The 17,514-nt window shown below is 43.8% G+C and overlaps 1 protein-coding gene across 23 annotated transcripts in view; it reads left to right on the top strand.

Annotated features, from left to right (window-relative positions):
* Positions 1 to 17,514, top strand: part of RALGPS1 (Ral GEF with PH domain and SH3 binding motif 1) — a 283,690-nt gene that overhangs the window by 44,061 nt on the left and 222,115 nt on the right. For all 23 annotated transcript variants that reach the window (XR_004350480.1, XR_004350479.1, XM_032635811.1 and 20 more), the window contains 2 exons: positions 2,174 to 2,281; positions 14,083 to 14,133. Coding sequence is in view for 21 of the 23 variants with exons in the window: in XM_032635811.1 (XP_032491702.1) it covers positions 2,174 to 2,281; positions 14,083 to 14,133 (159 nt within the window). In the remaining 2 variants the exon portion in view is untranslated. The remainder of the gene's footprint in view (positions 1 to 2,173; positions 2,282 to 14,082; positions 14,134 to 17,514) is intronic.

The raw sequence follows: 17,514 nt of genomic DNA, 5'->3' as shown, positions 1-17,514 counted from the left end.
CCGTCTAGAGTAAAACTTCTTTCTTTTTTAGCCTCCGTCTGTGTATATATGTATACATACACATATGTGTGCAAACACACACATATACTATATATATCTACATATATGTGTATATATACAAATACACATGTATATGTGTATCCAGAACGTGGTGAGAGCTCAATAAATATTTGTTGAATGAACGAACAAATGAATGCATGTCTAATTGAAGTGCTCAATACATTTTGGTGACTGAGTGACATGTTTATACAGATAGACACCCATGATTTAGTGCTTAACTGTATACCGGGCACTTCTTTTGTATATTCCACAGGCATGATCTCACTTAATCCTCACAATAACCCCATCAGGCATGTGCTGTTGTTTCACTCCCAGTTTATAGGCGAGGAAACTGAGGCAGGGAGCAGTGAATGAACTGGCTTCAAATGAACTGGCTTCACAGCTGGTCAGCGGTGGGTGGGGATTCACAGCCAGGCCTCTGTGACTCTGGAGCCACTGGTCCTGACCACGATGACATTACACTCCCCGGAAGAAGGTCAGCCCCGCCACCTGCTTCAGGCTGCTCCGTGGAAGGGGAACATGGAAGTACAGAATGATTTATTGGTAGCCATTGCTCAGGGTCTGTAAGACCGAGGGGTAGAATCGATGGCCAGTTCCAGAAGTATTCAGGATTAATCTTTATTACTTTTCAAAAGTTTAACACAGATTCTCCTCAGAGGAGAATGTCCCATTGCCCGTGGAACTTTCAAAATAGCCATGCCTGAGCCCACCCAGGCCCCTTGAATCAGCATCGCCCAGGGAGGGGATCCTGCCAGTTGCTTTGTAATCTTCATTTTGTATGACCTGTGCCACAGCCCTGGGGAGCGGGTTCTAATGGTGCCATTTTACAGATGGTAGCTGAGGCTCTGCGAAGTGAAGAGGTCAGACAGCAGCTTGGGTGGAGCTGGCATTCTAAGCAGGCCTGTCTGACTTCAGAGCTCAGAGCTTCTTAAGATCATCTTAGAGTTTTTGGTAGCCTTTAAATGACAGAGGCCTATTGAAATCTACAGGTTTAAGTTTCTGCTCCTCCTTTTAACCTCACGTTTTCAGTTGTTGACTATTGGTTTCCCTCCCTAGCCTAAAAACACTCTAGTTTCCAGTAAGATTGCAAAGTTTTTCCAGATATAGCCATTTTGGAAAGAGTGAAATAACGGGGAATTAATAAAAGCATATTCTCTAAATCCCGGTCCAAGATGTTGAGGTTAATGGAAACCACAAAATCCCTCTTCACAGGTTGAGACGAATAAAACCGTTTATGAACAGGGCACAGTTTTGGGGTGGTAAGCTCTATTGGTTCCCCAAAGTAGAATTTGATGGAATTAAGTAAAATTGAAGAGAAGGTATGTTCAGCATTCTGGGATGCCTACAGTGTTGGGTTTCATGTAACTGGCCACATCTGGGGAGTTTAACTTGCTCTTTTACAGGAGACCTTTCCTTTACATGCAGGATTCCCGGTGTTCTTCTTAACAAGGGGCTCTACTAAATATAACTTTCACGCCGTCTCCAAGACTGGCCGGTTACCTCTCACCTCATCAGCTAACAGGCTTTGAATTCCAAGTGGCCCCTACATGAAATAAGCCTTGAGAGTCAGTTTAACGTTTTGTATAATAATTTCCTGAAATGAATTTAAGTAGAAAAAAAAAAAGGTGAAACCAGGTAATGTTTGAAAACCATAACAAAACAGGTGATCTCCTCAGGCCTCCTAAGATGTGAAGGGTGGGCTGTATCTTTTCACCGCCCCCCCGCCACAGAGGCAGCTGGAAGCAGTTGGGGTGTAGTGAGCGAGGGCACGTATGATTGAGGGGTAAGAGAGATATACAACTGGGCTCACGTTCCGGCTCTTCAGTTTCCTAGGTGAGATACATTAGGGAAGTAGCACTGCCTCTACTTCCTTATCTATAGGATGGGAATAATAATAGTGTGTACTCAGAGAGTTGTTACGAGAGTTAAATTAGATTATGCATATGAAGTGCTTAACACAGTGCCTGGAATAGGGTAAAGCACGAAACAACAGAAGCTTTTATCATTGTACCGTTCTGCCCCGCTTGCATCCTCAGTTCTGAGGTTTGGGAGTCAGTGATTGTGGAGTCAGCCAGACTGCTCAGGCGGCCCCATCTCTCCCTGTCCTCTGCAGGGCAGCAGCAGCTCAGACTCTCTGGAGGGCCAGGGCTGCGACTATGCCAGCAAGAGCTACGATGCCGTTGTCTTCGATGTCCTGAAAGTGACTCCCGAGGAGTTTGCTGTAAGTAACAGGACTGATGTGGGTGGCTGGGCACCATAACGGGGAGCTCGAGGGGGTCACTGCTCAGGCTTGTTTGCTCAGATTGGAAACAAGCTGTATATCCAACAATAGGGGATTGCCGAATAAAGTATTCTTTATGAAATACCATGTGGCGTTAAAAAAGGGTGATGTCTGCAGGGAGGGATAAATTAGGAGTTTGGATTAAAATATACACACTACTCTATATAAAACAGACAACAAAGAAGGACCTACTGTGTAGCACAGGGAACTATACTCAATATCTTGTAATAACTTATAATGGGAGAGAATGTAAAAAAAGAATATATATGTATATATATATATATATATATATATATATATATATATATATCTGAATCACTTTGCTGTACACCTAAAACTAACACAACATTGTGAATAAACTATATTTCAATAAAAAGTTTTTAAAAATAAAAAAAACCCACAAATATTTTCAGTAGGTGTATTATAGTACCTGGTTTGGAAAAATTGTTGGAGCAGAAAAACCTTTGTACCTATCTGGTTACAGATGCATTACAAAATTAATTTTAATACTTGTTGCATTGCTATAAAGATCAAAATTAAAAAAAGAATTAAGGAAGGAATGTATAATATAATTATATGAAAGCAAAATAATAAATAACTTTGAAGGATAAAAAAACAGGAGGGCTTCCCTGGTGGCGCAGTGGTTGCGAGTCCGCCTGCCGATGCAGGGGACGCGGGTTCGTGCCCCGGTCGGGGAGGATCCCACGTGCCGCGGAGCGGCTGGGCCCGTGAGCCATGGCCGCTGAGCCTGCGCGTCCGGAGCCTGTGCTCCGCAACGGGAGAGGCCGCAGCAGTGAGAGGCCTGCGTACAGCATAAAAAAAAAAAAAAAAAAAAAACAGGAAGCTGTCTATCTAGGAATTTAACTACCTCGGAAGGCGTACACAATATATATGAATAGTAAGTGAAAGGAACAGGTTACAGCAGGGGTCCCCAACCCCTGGGCTGAGGACCGGTACCGGTCCGCGGCCTATTAGGAAACGGGCCGCACAGCAGGAGGTGAGCGGCGGGCGAGCGAGCGAGCGAAGCTTCATCTGCCGCTGCCCATCGCTCGCATTGCCGCCTGAACCGTCCGCTCCTCCCCACCCGGTTGGAAAAATTGTCTTCCACGAAACCGGTCTCTGGTGCCAAAAAGGTTGGGGACTGCTGGGTTACATCACAACTTACAGAGAATAGTGCCGTTTTTAAAAAGCATGCACAACACCTACATATTTATATTTGCATAAGAAGAGGTCTAGATCCGATGTTTACATATTCTTAAATACGTGGATACCTATATAGCCAAACATATTATTTACTATAGTTTCTGGTTGTAGGATTCTAAATAATTGGAATTTAATTTTTCTTCTTTTTGTTTATTTTTAGTCTCTATATTTTTACAATGACTGTTTTCTGCAATGATAGACAATATTATTTGAACAAATTCTGTAATTATAAATTAAAAAGAATTGTTTTTCCTTCAGCCAGTGTGTTGCTGCTGGTCGGACCCTGTGCTTCTTTGTTGTGGAGGAGCAGGCTTGGCTCCTCGTTTTGCCATGACCTGGTTTCTTCCTTGTACACTTTGACGGTGGAGGGAGGACGTCAGCTCTGGGGTGACCTGATTGCAAGCGCTGCCCAGGGCTGCATTTCTCTGCAGAACCACGGAATTATTTCCGGCCGTGCCCACTTTTTCCTGGTCCCCTTGCTGTAACAGGTTTGGTGCCCTCCAGGGGTCTATGGAGCTAAGTGGGCCCCATCTCTTTGCTCTGCCATCGCTTGCTCCCACGTTTACTTTGTGCCAGGCCATGCTGAGCCTGGCACATATGTCACCTCCCTCAGTGTGTCTGAGGGATCCTTTTAAAACCAGTGTAAAACTCTTTAGGGGCTCCCTTATACTAGAATGAGATCCGGAATTCCTCGTGAGCCTCCAGGGCCCCGTGGTCTGGCCAAACCTCCTCTCCTGCCCCATCTCCTTGCTCCCCAGCTACACGCCAGCTGCCTCTTTCTTCCCCAGACTCACCTGGCATCCCCCTGCCTTAGGGTCCTGTGCTTCTTCTTCCTTCTGTCCTAATGGCTCTTTCCCACATGTTTCCCAGTCTCTGTTCAGATGTCAGCCCTAGACAGGAATTTCACGGGCTAAAGTAGCATCTGTACATCACATGCTTCCCTGACCCTGCTCTGTTTTCTTCATATCTCTAATGACTGCCCTACATTACATTCTGTAATAGTGTTTTGTATGGTCTGTCTCCTCCACTAGAATGCAAACTCCTGAAGGACAGGAACTTTATCTCTTTCACGGCTCTTTCCCCATTGCCCAGAATAGTGCCTCCCTCATAGTACACGTTGACTAGAAGAATTCAGTCCTCAGAACAACCTGATGAGGCAGATTATTAGCTCCCGATTTTCTAAGAAAGAAACTAAGGATCTAAGAGATTGTGTTTTTTTAACCCGGATCATATAGCCAGATGTGGGCAGAGCCAGGTCTGAAACCTTCATCTCCTGATTATTCACCTAATGCTGGATGGTGATAACTAGGGCAGCTCCCACTTTTGAACACCTACTTTGTCTAGGTCTTGTGCTAAATGTTTTACATGCATTAATCTAATGTACTTTTCACCACAGCCTTACAAATTAGGCATATTTATTATTCCCAGTATACTGTCACCAGTATAGAGAGGAAAATCACCTCTTCACACAGACAGTAAGTGGCGTTATCTGTCTGGGCTTTAAAACCAGGGCTTCTGACATTCTAGACCAGTAGAAATATAATCTGAGCCACATATGCAATTTAAAAATTTTTAGTAGCCACATTAAAAAAGGTGAAATTACTTTAAAAATATTTTTTATTTAACTTGCTGTATCTAAAATATTATCATTTCAACCTGTAAACAACATGAAATTGTTGAGATACTTTGCATTCTTTTTTCACACTAAATCTTCAAAACTCAATGTAGTCTTCTAAACTTAAGAGTGCTGGTGACATTTCAGATCCTCAATAGCCGCGTGAGGCTAGTGACCACTGTATTAGACAGCGTAGTGCTAGTCTGTCCTCTCAGGCACAAAACTATAGTGCATCTCTCTCCTTTAGAAGACATCATGGACCTTGCTGGCTTAGCTTCTATATTCTATTTGCTTTTGTCTGCTTGTTGTATTTATTTATTTATTTATTTATTTATTTAGGCTGCGTTGGGTCTGTGTTGCTGTGCGCGGGTTTTCTCTAGTTGCAGCGAGCGGGAGCTACTCTTTGTTGCGGTGTGCGGGCTTCTCATTGCAGTGGCTTCTATTTGTTGTGGAGCATGGGCTCTAGGCGTGCGGGCTTCAGTAGTTGCAGCACGCAGGCTCAGTAGTTGTGGCGCACGGGCTTAGTTGCTCTGTGGCATGTAGGATCTTCCCGGACCAGGGCTCGAACCAGTGTCCACTGCATTGGCAGGCAGGTTCTTAACCACTGAGCCACCAGGGAAGCCCTGCTTGTTGTATTTTTGAGCTGTGTTTTTTAGCTTTGTGAAAGGAATGAAGCAATAATGAGGTTTAAAAATCCCTTTAAAGTTGTTCCCCACGTGGAAAGGCAGAGAGTTAGGCTGCGCCTAGAACATCATTGTCCAGCCAGACCCCTTGGTGAGATTTTGGGCCTGGTTTTCTAGTCTCAGCCCTAGAGTGTTGCTCAGCCCAGCCCAGTCTGGGAAGACTGTAGGGAAGGGCAGTGAAGGCTCTGAGGGTGCAGCACTAACACTTGGCTGCTCCTGCCAGAGCCAGCGTGTCTTCAGCTTAGATGTGAAGCCAGGTCCCCTGGGGTCTTTGGTCTTTGGGGAAGTATTGGAGCTGCCAGGTGTTGGAACTGAACCAGACCACCTGGTATTTTAGTTTCCTGTCTAATAATATGAAAGAAAGGAAAAAGCCAGACACAAGAGTCCAATAAAAAAATCATTTGAGTGATTCTGGGAAGATGGCGGTGGCGGCAGCATAGTTCTTTATTCTCCCTGAATCCCCACATAAAAACATCCAGAACAACTAGATAGCAAACCCTGAAACCCGTGAGAAATATTTACAATAAAATTAGGTGTCAAGTTATCCCTATCAAGCCCAAAATACAAATGGCTGGGGATACTCCACCAGTATCAAAAAGACCTGCAGAGTATCAGCTTCAGTATAAGAGAAAGCAGAAGTAAGTATTGGGGCATTTGACAGACCAGAGAATAGGAGAACCCCAGAATTTCCATCAGGAATTCACTGGAAAGTTCGGCAGATTAATGTGAGAATAGCAACTGAAATTGACAGGAATTTTGACCACTCAGATAATGGATGGGTGGAAGAGATCTGTGGACTAGCCCTATGAGCTCTTGAGACCAACTGACCAGGGCTCACTTCCAGAAGAAGGCTCCATATCAGAGAGAAATTCAGTATGGGAATGGACTGAAAATGATCAGGATAGGGAAAGTTAAGGAAAAAGGAGGTCTAAATAAATGTGTGTGTGTGTGTGTGTGTGTATGTGTGTGTGTGTGTGTGTGTGTGTGTGTGTGAAATCTCAAAAAACAACTGCATGTTGTTGAACACTACATGAAAGTAACCAAAAGAAGAACTGTATGAAGTTAGAAAAGCTACCCTGAACCATGTTCCCCTCTAGAAAATTAGGAAAACTAATTTTACATAAAAATAAGCAACAGAAAATTATTGATATCAAGTCTTTCAAAGTTATTATAAGAAAAAAAGAGTAAGGACAGAATGCTGTAGATAACGAAAGCATGCCAGAAAGACATGCCTTAAAACAGATAAAAACTATAACCTTTCTATTTCAAAATAAGCCAAGAGAAGATATTAAGATCACACTGTAAGACATGAACAACATAAGTCTGAAATAGAAAAATCTCAGAAATGAGGTGGCAGAGTTAGGAAAGCATTGAAAATAAAAGTTATTTTGGAAATGAATGTTGAAGTAGAAGGAACACAAGAATAGATAAATATAACAGAAAATGCCTTAAGGGAGGAAAAATTTTAAGATCAAAATAAATGAAGAAAGAGATAATAAGACTTTGAAAAAAGTGATAGGACTTCCCTGGTAGTGCAGTGGTTAAGAATCCGCCTGTCAATGAAGGGGACATGGGTTCGAGCCCTGATCCGCAAAGATTCCCACGTGCCGTGGAGCAACTAACCCTGTGCGCCACAACTACTGAGCCTGCAATCTAGAGCCCGGCTCTAGAGCCCACGAGCCACAACAACTGAGCCCACGTACCACAACTACTGAAGCCTGTGCGCCTAGAGCCTGTGCCTTGCAACAAAGAGAAGACACTGCAGTGAGAAGCCCATGCACCACAACGAAGAGTAACCCCCGCTTGCTACAACTAGAGAAAGCCTGCATGCAACAACGAAGACCCAACGCAGCCATAAAAAAGAAATAAATTGGGGGCTTCCCTGGTGGCACAGTGGTTGAGAGTCCGCCTGCCGATGCAGGGGACATGGGTTCGTGCCCCAGTCTGGGAAGATCCCACATGCCGCAGAGTGGCTAGGCCCATGAACCATGGCTGCTGAGCCTGCGCGTCTGGAGCCTGTGCTCCGCAACAGGAGAGGCCACAACAGTGAGAGGCCCATGTACCGCAAAAAAAAAAAAAAAGAAAGAAAGAAAGAAATACATTAAAAAAAGTGACAACTATTAATGATAAGCAAAGAAGATCCAACATACAGATAATGTAAATCCCTGAAAGAGGAGAATAAAAGGCAAGGAAACTGAACAAATACTTAAACTATAATTTAAGAAGATGTTCACAAAATAAAAAAAGATTCAAACCTACATATTGAAAGAATATACTGTTACTCCATCTTGGCTGGAATCCCCCCCAACCAAGTTCATAACTCAGTTGAGGAATTCTAGCATTCCAATGACAAGGAGGATGACCCAACTCTGAACTAGATTTCCCCCTTGTATGTGACATTCCATTGATCCAATAAATAAATCTTGGCACTCAATGCAAGTTCTTGGTCATGCCGGGGCAACCCAGAATGGTCAATACCAAGATATAGTCTTGGTAAACTACTTGGGTGATAAAATTATAGAGAAACCTGATGAAAGTCAAGATAGTGGTTACTTTTGACAGGAGGGAGGGACTTGTGGTTGGGACAAGGCACATGGAGGAACTCCTTTTTTTTTCTTAATTGTGGTGAACTATATGTAACACAAAAATTACCATCTTAACCATTTAAAATGTACAGTTCAGTTGTGTTAAGTACATTCACACTACTGTGCAACCAGTCTTCAGAGCTGTTTTCATCTTGCAGACCCGAAACTCTGTGCCCATTAAACAACTCTCCATCCCCCCAGCCCCCACCATTTACTTTCTGTCTCTGTGAATCTGACTACTCCAGGTATCTCATATAAGTGGAACCATACAGTGTTTGTTTGTCTTTTTGTAACTGGCTTATTTCACTTGGCATAATGTCCTTGAGGTTGATCTATGTTGTTGCATGTGTCAGAATTTCCTTTCTTTTTAAGGTCAAATAATACTCCATTGTGTGTATATACCACATTTCTGGGGTCCATTCTGCCATCGATTGGGGTGGCTGTTTCTTGACCTGGATGACGGTTATAAGGTGTTCGTCTTATAATTAAGTCATCAAACCATGCATTTGTTTAATGTGGTTTCCTGTTAATGTGTGTCATTTTATGGTCAAAAGGGTTAAGATCATTTCAAAGGTCCTTATAGTTTTAGTGGGGTGCTCTGCAGCTAGACCTCAGTCCTTCTCCCCAGTGGCTGGAAGCAGAGCACAAAGCAAAGCAGGAACTTGTTTTTGTCATCAGCAGATCATGGACATTCTTCTAGATCAATATATATAGATTTAATCCTCTATTTTTAATAGCTGCATAATATTCCAGAGTCTGCATGTACCATAATTTTTTTCAACAAGTTCCTTTTTTGATGGCCTTTTAGATTACTTCCAGATTTTTACTACTACAAATAATTGTTCAGTAAACATCTATATGCGTCTCTGTATCTAAATGTAGATCTCTTTCTCTCTCTATTCTTATATACCAGTGCTTTTCTTTCTGTACGAATTGGTATTGCTGTGTCAATAGTATGCTCATTTCAATTTTTAGGAGATAATATCTAAACGTAGTGCCTGATCCTGGATGAAGAAAAGCTTGCTGTAAAAGACAGTATTGGGATAATTAGCAAATTTTGAATGTGGACTGTATATTAGATAATACGGTTGTACCAATGATAAATTTCCTAAGTATAATAATTTTATCATTATGTAAGAGGATCATCTTGTTCTTGGGAAATAAAATGCTGAAGGATTAAGAGGTGAAGAGTCATAATATCTGTATTTTACTCTCAAATGGTTCAGAAAAAATGTGTGTGTGTGTATATAATTTTATAGATATATATGTATATAATTATATACATAAAAATAAAGCAAATGAGGCCAAATGTTAATAATGAAGCTAGGTGAAAGGTTATAGAGTTTATCATATTATTCTCGCAAATTTTTTGTAAGTTTGACATTAAAAAATAAATAAAATGTTAAGAATTTTTTTTTATGGGTTACTGCCAGATTACTTTCCAAAAAGAACTGAGCAACTCATAGTCCCGTTAGTTGTGATGGCACTGATGGACCACAAATGGTGTCTTCCTCTTTAGTTTGTGTTTCCTTGACTATGATTCTAAAATTGTCAGACACAGCAGCTCTGGGAGTAGAAGCAGGAATGTATCTTTGGAGCTGATTACTTTTTGTTCCGTGAGCCCTCCTGGGGCTCATTTGGATTGATCTAAATGCAAATTGAAAGATATCTTCTATTATGAGACATACCACTGATTTGCCAACAGCTTTCTTTGTTTATTTGGACTCGGGGAGAGCCTTATACTATAAGGTTGTGGCTGGGAAGAGGGGATTTAGTCAGTCACTGTTAGAGGGAAAAACACTACATTCAACATATGCAAAAACCAGTTTGTTTTCTTTTTGGCTAATTTGCTGTCATTTATCCACATAAAGCCACCTCCTCTTTTTCTGTAGGGCTGTATTGTGACGTGATCCACTAGGTCTCTCCATTCTGAAAGCTTCATCTCTACAGAAACGTTCTGTAATATGTGGAGATTGGCCATTTCCTTAAAAATCATGGATTTGTAGGGGGCCCTGGGCTAGGAGGGAGGAGGTGGGAGAAGGGGTTAGGGTGAAGGAAGGCATTGCCAGGTGACTAGCTTAATTGGATAGCCCGTATTAAGGCTTTATTTTTGAAAATAAGGAGAAGCCATAAGAGACTTGTTCCTGAGTGTCCTCATCACAGGCACGTGCCCTCACCACGGCAGGAACCACGAGGGCCTCATTGTCTTGTGTTTCTGTTGAGGCTGTGCCACACCCCTAGGAGCCTGGGAGCCAGCTGTGAAAAGGGGCAGGACCTGACCTCGCCCTCCGGTCCCCACTCCTACCCACATCCTCCCTTTTGGTAAAACTGCCTGCCTCCAACTTCTGGAGAAGGATTGCTCATCAGCAACCTTTTCTACGTGTGTTTGGCTTTGTAGTAAAATGACATGAAATTTATAATCTGATGATTTTACCTATCTATCTATGTATTCTTACTCTGGACACTGCATCTTTTTTGGCCAGAATCGAGAAGATAGAAATAGGAGAGATTCTTCTGAAAACCCTCTGATTGTGTGTTTGGGACCAACCATTCTATTTTCAGTCTCGTGTCCTCTGTTGTGGTTTGTCTTGAATAAAATACCTGAACACATTTTCTGATTTATGGTCTGAGTGGGAATCAGAATATTTGAAACTCGGACCATCCAAAAAACTATGACATGTAAAGTCACTATTTTAGGGCTTCCCTGGTGGCACAGTGGTTGAGAGTCTGCCTGCCAATGCAGGGGACACGGGTTTGTGCCCCGGTCCGGGAGGATCCTACATGCCGCGGAGCGGCTGGGCCCGTGAGCCATGGCTCCTGAGCCTGTGCTCCGCAACGGGAGAGGCCACAACAGTAGGAAGCCCGTGTACCGCAAAAAATAAATAAATAAATAAATAAAGTCACTATTTTAATACATCATTTGGAAATTCAGTAGCAAACCCTAGAACTGATGGCAGGATGGAAAGGAAGTTTTCTCATTTTCATATTAGCAGACTTTTGGTTCTTTTCCTAAGGGACATTACAAGCATCCTGCTGGTTCTTCCGGATTGGGAGTTAACTTGAACTGCAGGAGAGATTTCCAAGGCCCTGTGAGCTCTCAGCTGAAATCTCCTGTTTTCACAAGGCCTTTCTCTTCCCCAGGATGGCAGAATTAATCCACGTGTGAGGAGCACTTCGCTAACAATCTGCATGGGTCTGGCAGGAGAAATGCCAGTCTATTTGCACTGCCTGGGACGGAGCTTAAGGCCCTGTAGCTCTGGGCCAGACACACAAGCCCGCGGGCTTCAGCACATAGTAACCACTCATGTTGTGCTGACGTCCAGGGCCTGCTTGCCACAGGTGGGTGGACCCAGAGGTGGAAGAGCTCAGACTCCCTGGTGCCATCCACGTCTCTGCTGAGCTTCCATTAGTGGAGGCATTTCACCTCAGTGCCCATGATGAGCACCAGCCCCTTGGAGGGATGAAGCCGCCTCCTTATTTCCGTCTCCTCCTCAGCCCTGGAGATGGTATGCTTTGGCCTGCATCCTGTGTTTCCCAGAAATCCAGTGATCTTGGACCACCTTTAAATTGTGCCAAGAGGTGACCACAATTCTGCACCTAAGCCCTGGATTGTGGTTACAGCTGACATGCCATGTGTGTTGCCATTTTTCTCCAATGTATTCTTGACACGAGATTTTTTCTCATGACAGTATTTGCTGACTTGATGTAACAGCCTCCTTTAAGTGTTTTATTTATTTATTTATTTTTTGTGGTACGTGGGCCTCTCACTGTTGTGGCCTCTCCCATTGCGGAGCACAGGCTCCGGACGCGCAGGCTTAGCGGCCATGGCTTACGGGCCCAGCCGCTCCGTGGCACGTGGGATCTTCCCGGACCCGGGCACGAACCCGTGTCCCCTGCGTCGGCAGGCGGACTCCCAACCACTGCACCACCAGGGAAGCCCTCCTTTAAGTATTTTTTAGAGCAACTTTGAAGCACGGATGTTCAAACAAATTAATGGTCCCTTATTTCCTAGCTCATGTATTGGGCAGGAACCATAAGTTCATATGCCAATACATAAGCCCATCTATGTGACTCCTCTTTTGCCAAAAAAATTATGATATGTAAACATGTATATGATCTTTGTGAAAATGCAAGACAAGAGGTACAGAATGCCTGGCACCTGTATGTGTACACACACATATATGTACACATATACATATATAGAGAGGGCATCTATTAGGTGCCAGGCATTCTGTACCTCTTGCCTTGAATTCTCACAACGATCCTATTAGATAGGGATTATTGTCACCATATTCTAGATGTGGCAGCTGAAACTGGGGGAGGTTAAAGTCATGTGTCAAAGAGAATATTGCTCTTAAGTTATTGTGTCCAGACGCATGCCCAAGCCCTGTGGATTCCAGAGCCCATGTCTGTTCAGTGCATCGTGTCCTCCCAGATGCCCTGTGTACAATGGACAGGTGTCTTCTCTCATTAGTGGGCATCCAGAAGCTCTCATCTCTCCTTTCCCTGGCCTGTCACAGAAGCATCTGTTAACTGGTTCCTGGCATCCCATGTGACATATGGAGATAGGTATAGGTCATGTGAAGTCAGCCCAGTCCATGCCTTGGCCTGCAAAGCTGTCAGCAATGACGCTTTCTCTTACTGTCACCTGATGAGCTTCTAGCGATGGGAACAGATTTTTAACTGGATGTGTGTTTTCCCTATTGACAGAACTAGTGCTTCTCAAGCTAGCTGTGATAAAGGACCAGTTTTTTCCTTTCCCATCAGTTAATGACTGATACTTTAAAAAAATACAATAAAAATGTCATGGGGATTGCTATAAAAGTTTCCAAATGCTTGCTCTCAAATTCCGTAATTATCTCATTGTGGGCTGGTGGAATAAACAGTTCATGGTCCAACACTGGTCTGTGGATGCATCTTGAATAGCACTTTACCATATAATTTAGAGGAGGCTTAGGCTTCAGAAGAAACGTACACTTTCTATAAGCCACAATTTAAAAAGAAAAAATTTTACAGTAATAGATAGTGTCTCTGTTTAGCATGCTAACTTATAATATGGTGTCTGCAACTTTTTAAAATTGTAAAAGTAATTCATACTTGAAACAAAAAGTCAAATAACGAAAATATCCAAACTTAAAATGTTCCCCTTACTTTCACTCCCACACTCCAAACTACTATTATCAATTCTTTTTTAAAAATTAATTAATTAATTAATTTTGGCTGCACTGTGTCTTACTTAGTTGCGGCATGCGAGATCTTTTAGTTGTGGCATGCGGACTTCTTAGCTGCGGCATGCATGCGGGATCTAGTTCCCCGAACAGGGAGTGAACCCGGGCCCCCTGCATTGGGAATGTGGAGTCATACCCACTGGACCACCAGGGAAGTCCCTCAATTCTTAAATTGGAAGTTCATCTCATGTTCGAGGAGGAAGGGTGGATCAAGATTTATGAAGAGGGAAGGGATGGGCGAGGCATTTTCAAAATTTACCCAATTTTTTACTCTATCTTGATTTTTATTTCAAGGGGGAAAGTATGACTTCTGAGCGTCGTACTTTATTACAACTTTATTACTTTATTACTCTGTATAGTTTCAAAGTCACATGACAGCTGTTTTTGGTTTCCAGTATTTTCTAACCCCGATTCTCTTTTGTTGCAGAGCCAGATCACATTAATGGACATACCCGTGTTTAAAGCCATCCAGCCGGAGGTCTGTACCTTGTTCTTTACACTGTGCTACTAATGCTGGGGCTGGGAGGGGAGGATTTAGTCGGCCATGTTAGACTGACTCAGTTTTCCGGTTTCTCTCTTGAAGTCTCTATAAACTCACGTTATTGATTTAAGCCCCCATTAAAGAGAGCATCCAGGAGCTTTCCATTCTCAGAGGTGCTCACTCTTTGAGTCAGGTGTTTAGGTTCTCCAGAGGATGTCACTGCATTTGGCCCCCTCTGGCAGGGCTGTGGGCAGTCGGTGCCTACCGCCTTCACACCTGAGTCAGGCCTGGCCACACTGATTCCTTTGCCCAGGCCACCTCTTCTGGAGATGCTCACTGTTGAGACAGAGATGGGAGAGAACATCTCCTAGAGAGCCTTCTTTCTGTTGATACCAGATGCTGGTGGTTGCCTTGTTTCTGATTTTGAAGCCAGTTGCCGCAGCAAAACACATACAAATTCATGTTAAAAGCATACATATATTTTTAGAAACAGCATATTCAATAAAGAGAAAAAAAGTTGATTTTAGTCTTCGAAAAAAAATCCCTGGAAATGTTTAGCAGTTGATAACGAGGCTTTACAGTTATTTTAGACAGGATTCTGGTTTTCTTATCAAGTAATAGAAATCCATTTCGAGTAGCTGAATAGGCAGAAGAAGAATTTGTTACAAGCATAAAGGGGGCACTTTCAGAACCTGTGGCATGGAGTTCAGGCAGCCTGAAGAGCCGAGCAGGACGCAAGCCCTCTCCCTGCTCCCTGCCTCTCCTCTGCTTTTCCCTCTCCTCTGCTTTCCCCTCTCCTCTCTCTCCTGCCCTCTGTCCTGTCTGCCCCTGTGGTCCAACCTGGCCTCCCCGAAGGGCCCATATTTACGTGATGCCGTGGAAGCCCCCTTCCACACCTGAACCAGCAAATCTTAGTCCAGCCCCGCTGAGACCCGTGTCCGGTGCTGGTTCAGAGACTCAGGTCAGGAGTAGGTGGCCAAGATGAGCGAGAACAGCTGAGAGGACCCAGCCTTGTGAGTGGGGTGCAGATTTCAGAGAAGAGGGGTGTGGGGGGTGGATATGTCAAAACTATGGTGTGAATTCCAGAACACCACTCTTAACATGATGCCCTTCTTCTTACAGACTTTGAGAAGAACAGCATATTTTAATACAAAGCCAGACAAAGGATCCAGGCCTTCCTAGAGCTGGCATCCAACCCACCACACATCAGGGGGAAACTAGTATTGCTAGCTGCACTCAGCATTTGTGTGAAGACGTGGCAGTGATTTGTATTTCGGTGTGTGTGTGTGTGTGTGTGTGTGTGTGTTGTATTCATTAGGTTTTGGGGGCAGAACTATGTTTGCTTTTTTGAACTGGCTGACTTCAGTCTTTTTCTATTTTCTTCCAATGTGGGATTACACATTCTTTCTAATTAAAAACAAAAACAAAAACAGAAGACAGCCCAACACACTACATGTTGGAGCCTCTTGGGGAAGTAGTTGTGCGATGGTTGCCTTAGTTCTCAGCTGAACCCGGCTCTGCTTAGCTTTGATCTGGAGCAGTTTAGACGCTTGGATCTTTATTCTTTGTCCTGAGCATCAAGGAGGACAGCCCAGCCTGCTGTGAGCCCAGGGAGGCTGGGGTGGCTGTTCGGGCTGACTCTAGGAGGGAAGGGATGGGGAATTCTTCAGAGGCACAAGGAGGGGCAGACTGAGACTTTTCCCAGGGCACTGCAGTTCGGAAGGTGCCTCTTTCAGGGCATATCTCGTTTCAAGTTGTCACAAGACATTAAGGTGGAGATGTTTTGCTTTCAAGACCAGCTTGGAGCTGTGGTTCTCAATCGTGGCTGCACGTCAGAATCACCTGGGCAGCCTTGGAGACACGAGGTGCCTGGACTCCACCCTAGACCGTGGAATCTGAGTCTCTGGGTTAGAGTCTAGAACACAGTCAGCTGTGTTTTGTATAGAAGCTTACCAGGTGATTCTGCTGCAGAGTGAGGATTAAGAATGAACTGCTTCGAGGTATCTGGAGAGACCCTAAACTTTTATGTCTTAGATCTATGATATGTTAGCTAAAGACGGAAGAGTTTATTACTCATTGTCATTGTCAAAAGTGTGGTTAAAAGGAGCACCCTGGGAGCTGTCCCAGATTTCCTGCTCTTGTTATTGCTGTTAGCAGACTGAAAACTGCAACTTTTCCCCTTGATGATGTCTGCCACGTTATGGCTGGACCACCCCAGCGTCGGAAGCACATGTGTAAGGGACACTTGTGCGTTTGATGTAGACGAGACTTTCCAGGAAGCAGAGGCCAGCATGTGAGAGCAAGATGGGCATTGTGAGTGGTCTGGACTCCCAGAAGATCAGGAAACCTGCACCTTTCAGCCCTGACTGTGCATCAGAATCACTTGAGGAGTTCCGTAAAAAAAAAAATCCAGATGCCTAGGCTTTATCCTTGGAGATTCTGATTCCATAGGGTTAGAGTGGGGCTGGGAATCCATTTCAGTCAGTTGTAGTCACTATTCTTTTTGATGCATAAATTACCCTGCCTCTAACCAATGGGAGCCCTTTCATGTCATCTCCTGTATCCTTTTAACATGATCCCATTATTTTTTGATAGCTTCCTTGCTCTTTGATACAACAAGGTATGCTAATTTCCTGCTGAAGACCTGGAATCAGGCATTCCCTCAGGAGTCCTGGTTCCTTTTAGTGGAGGGTAGTATTTAGAAACCTGCAGTCTGGGTGAGAGGATGTTCATTGCTACTGGATTGCCACTGCTTTTAGGCCTTTTTGGTGGACGAGGCTAGGAAATATTTATTTTTTAAAAGGAAAAGTCATGAGTTCATGATTGGGTAGGTAGTATTATTTCTCCACAATCCTTCCTTCCCTCCTCATCCTTGTCATGACTTCCCTGCGGGTGGTGTATATTTCTTCACCCCATGGACTTTGTGCCTGGCCCGTGACTTGGGCACAAGTGATGGGATGCAAGTGGTGAGCTGAGCCAGTAAGAGGCAGGAAGCTTCACCAGCCGTCTCGGAACCTCCACTCTCTGTGAGGGACCCATAGCTATTGTGCATTTAGCCCGAGTCCCCAAATGAGGACATTAAAGATGACCTGACCCCGACCCAAAGCCTGAATTCCAGCCTAACCTGGCACAGCCCAGCCAACCCAGCAAAGATTAGCTGAACTGCAGTCACTCGCCTGACCGATGAGCATGAAATAAATGTTGTCATTGTGAGCCTCTGAGATTTCAGGATTGTTTGTTATATCACTTTATCATGTGGAAACACGACCAATACAATGTTCATCTTTCCATCTTACATTCCAGGATTCAAATCTAACATTCCAGGATTGTTAATTCCCTTGGTTTTTATATGTTTTCTTTTACACTGACAATTCTGGT

Source organism: Phocoena sinus, chromosome 6 (genome assembly GCF_008692025.1).
Source record: "Phocoena sinus isolate mPhoSin1 chromosome 6, mPhoSin1.pri, whole genome shotgun sequence".
In the NCBI taxonomy this organism is placed as follows: domain Eukaryota; kingdom Metazoa; phylum Chordata; class Mammalia; order Artiodactyla; family Phocoenidae; genus Phocoena; species Phocoena sinus.
Note: the sequence above shows the minus strand (reverse complement) of the source record. Positions and strands in the feature narration are given on the sequence as shown.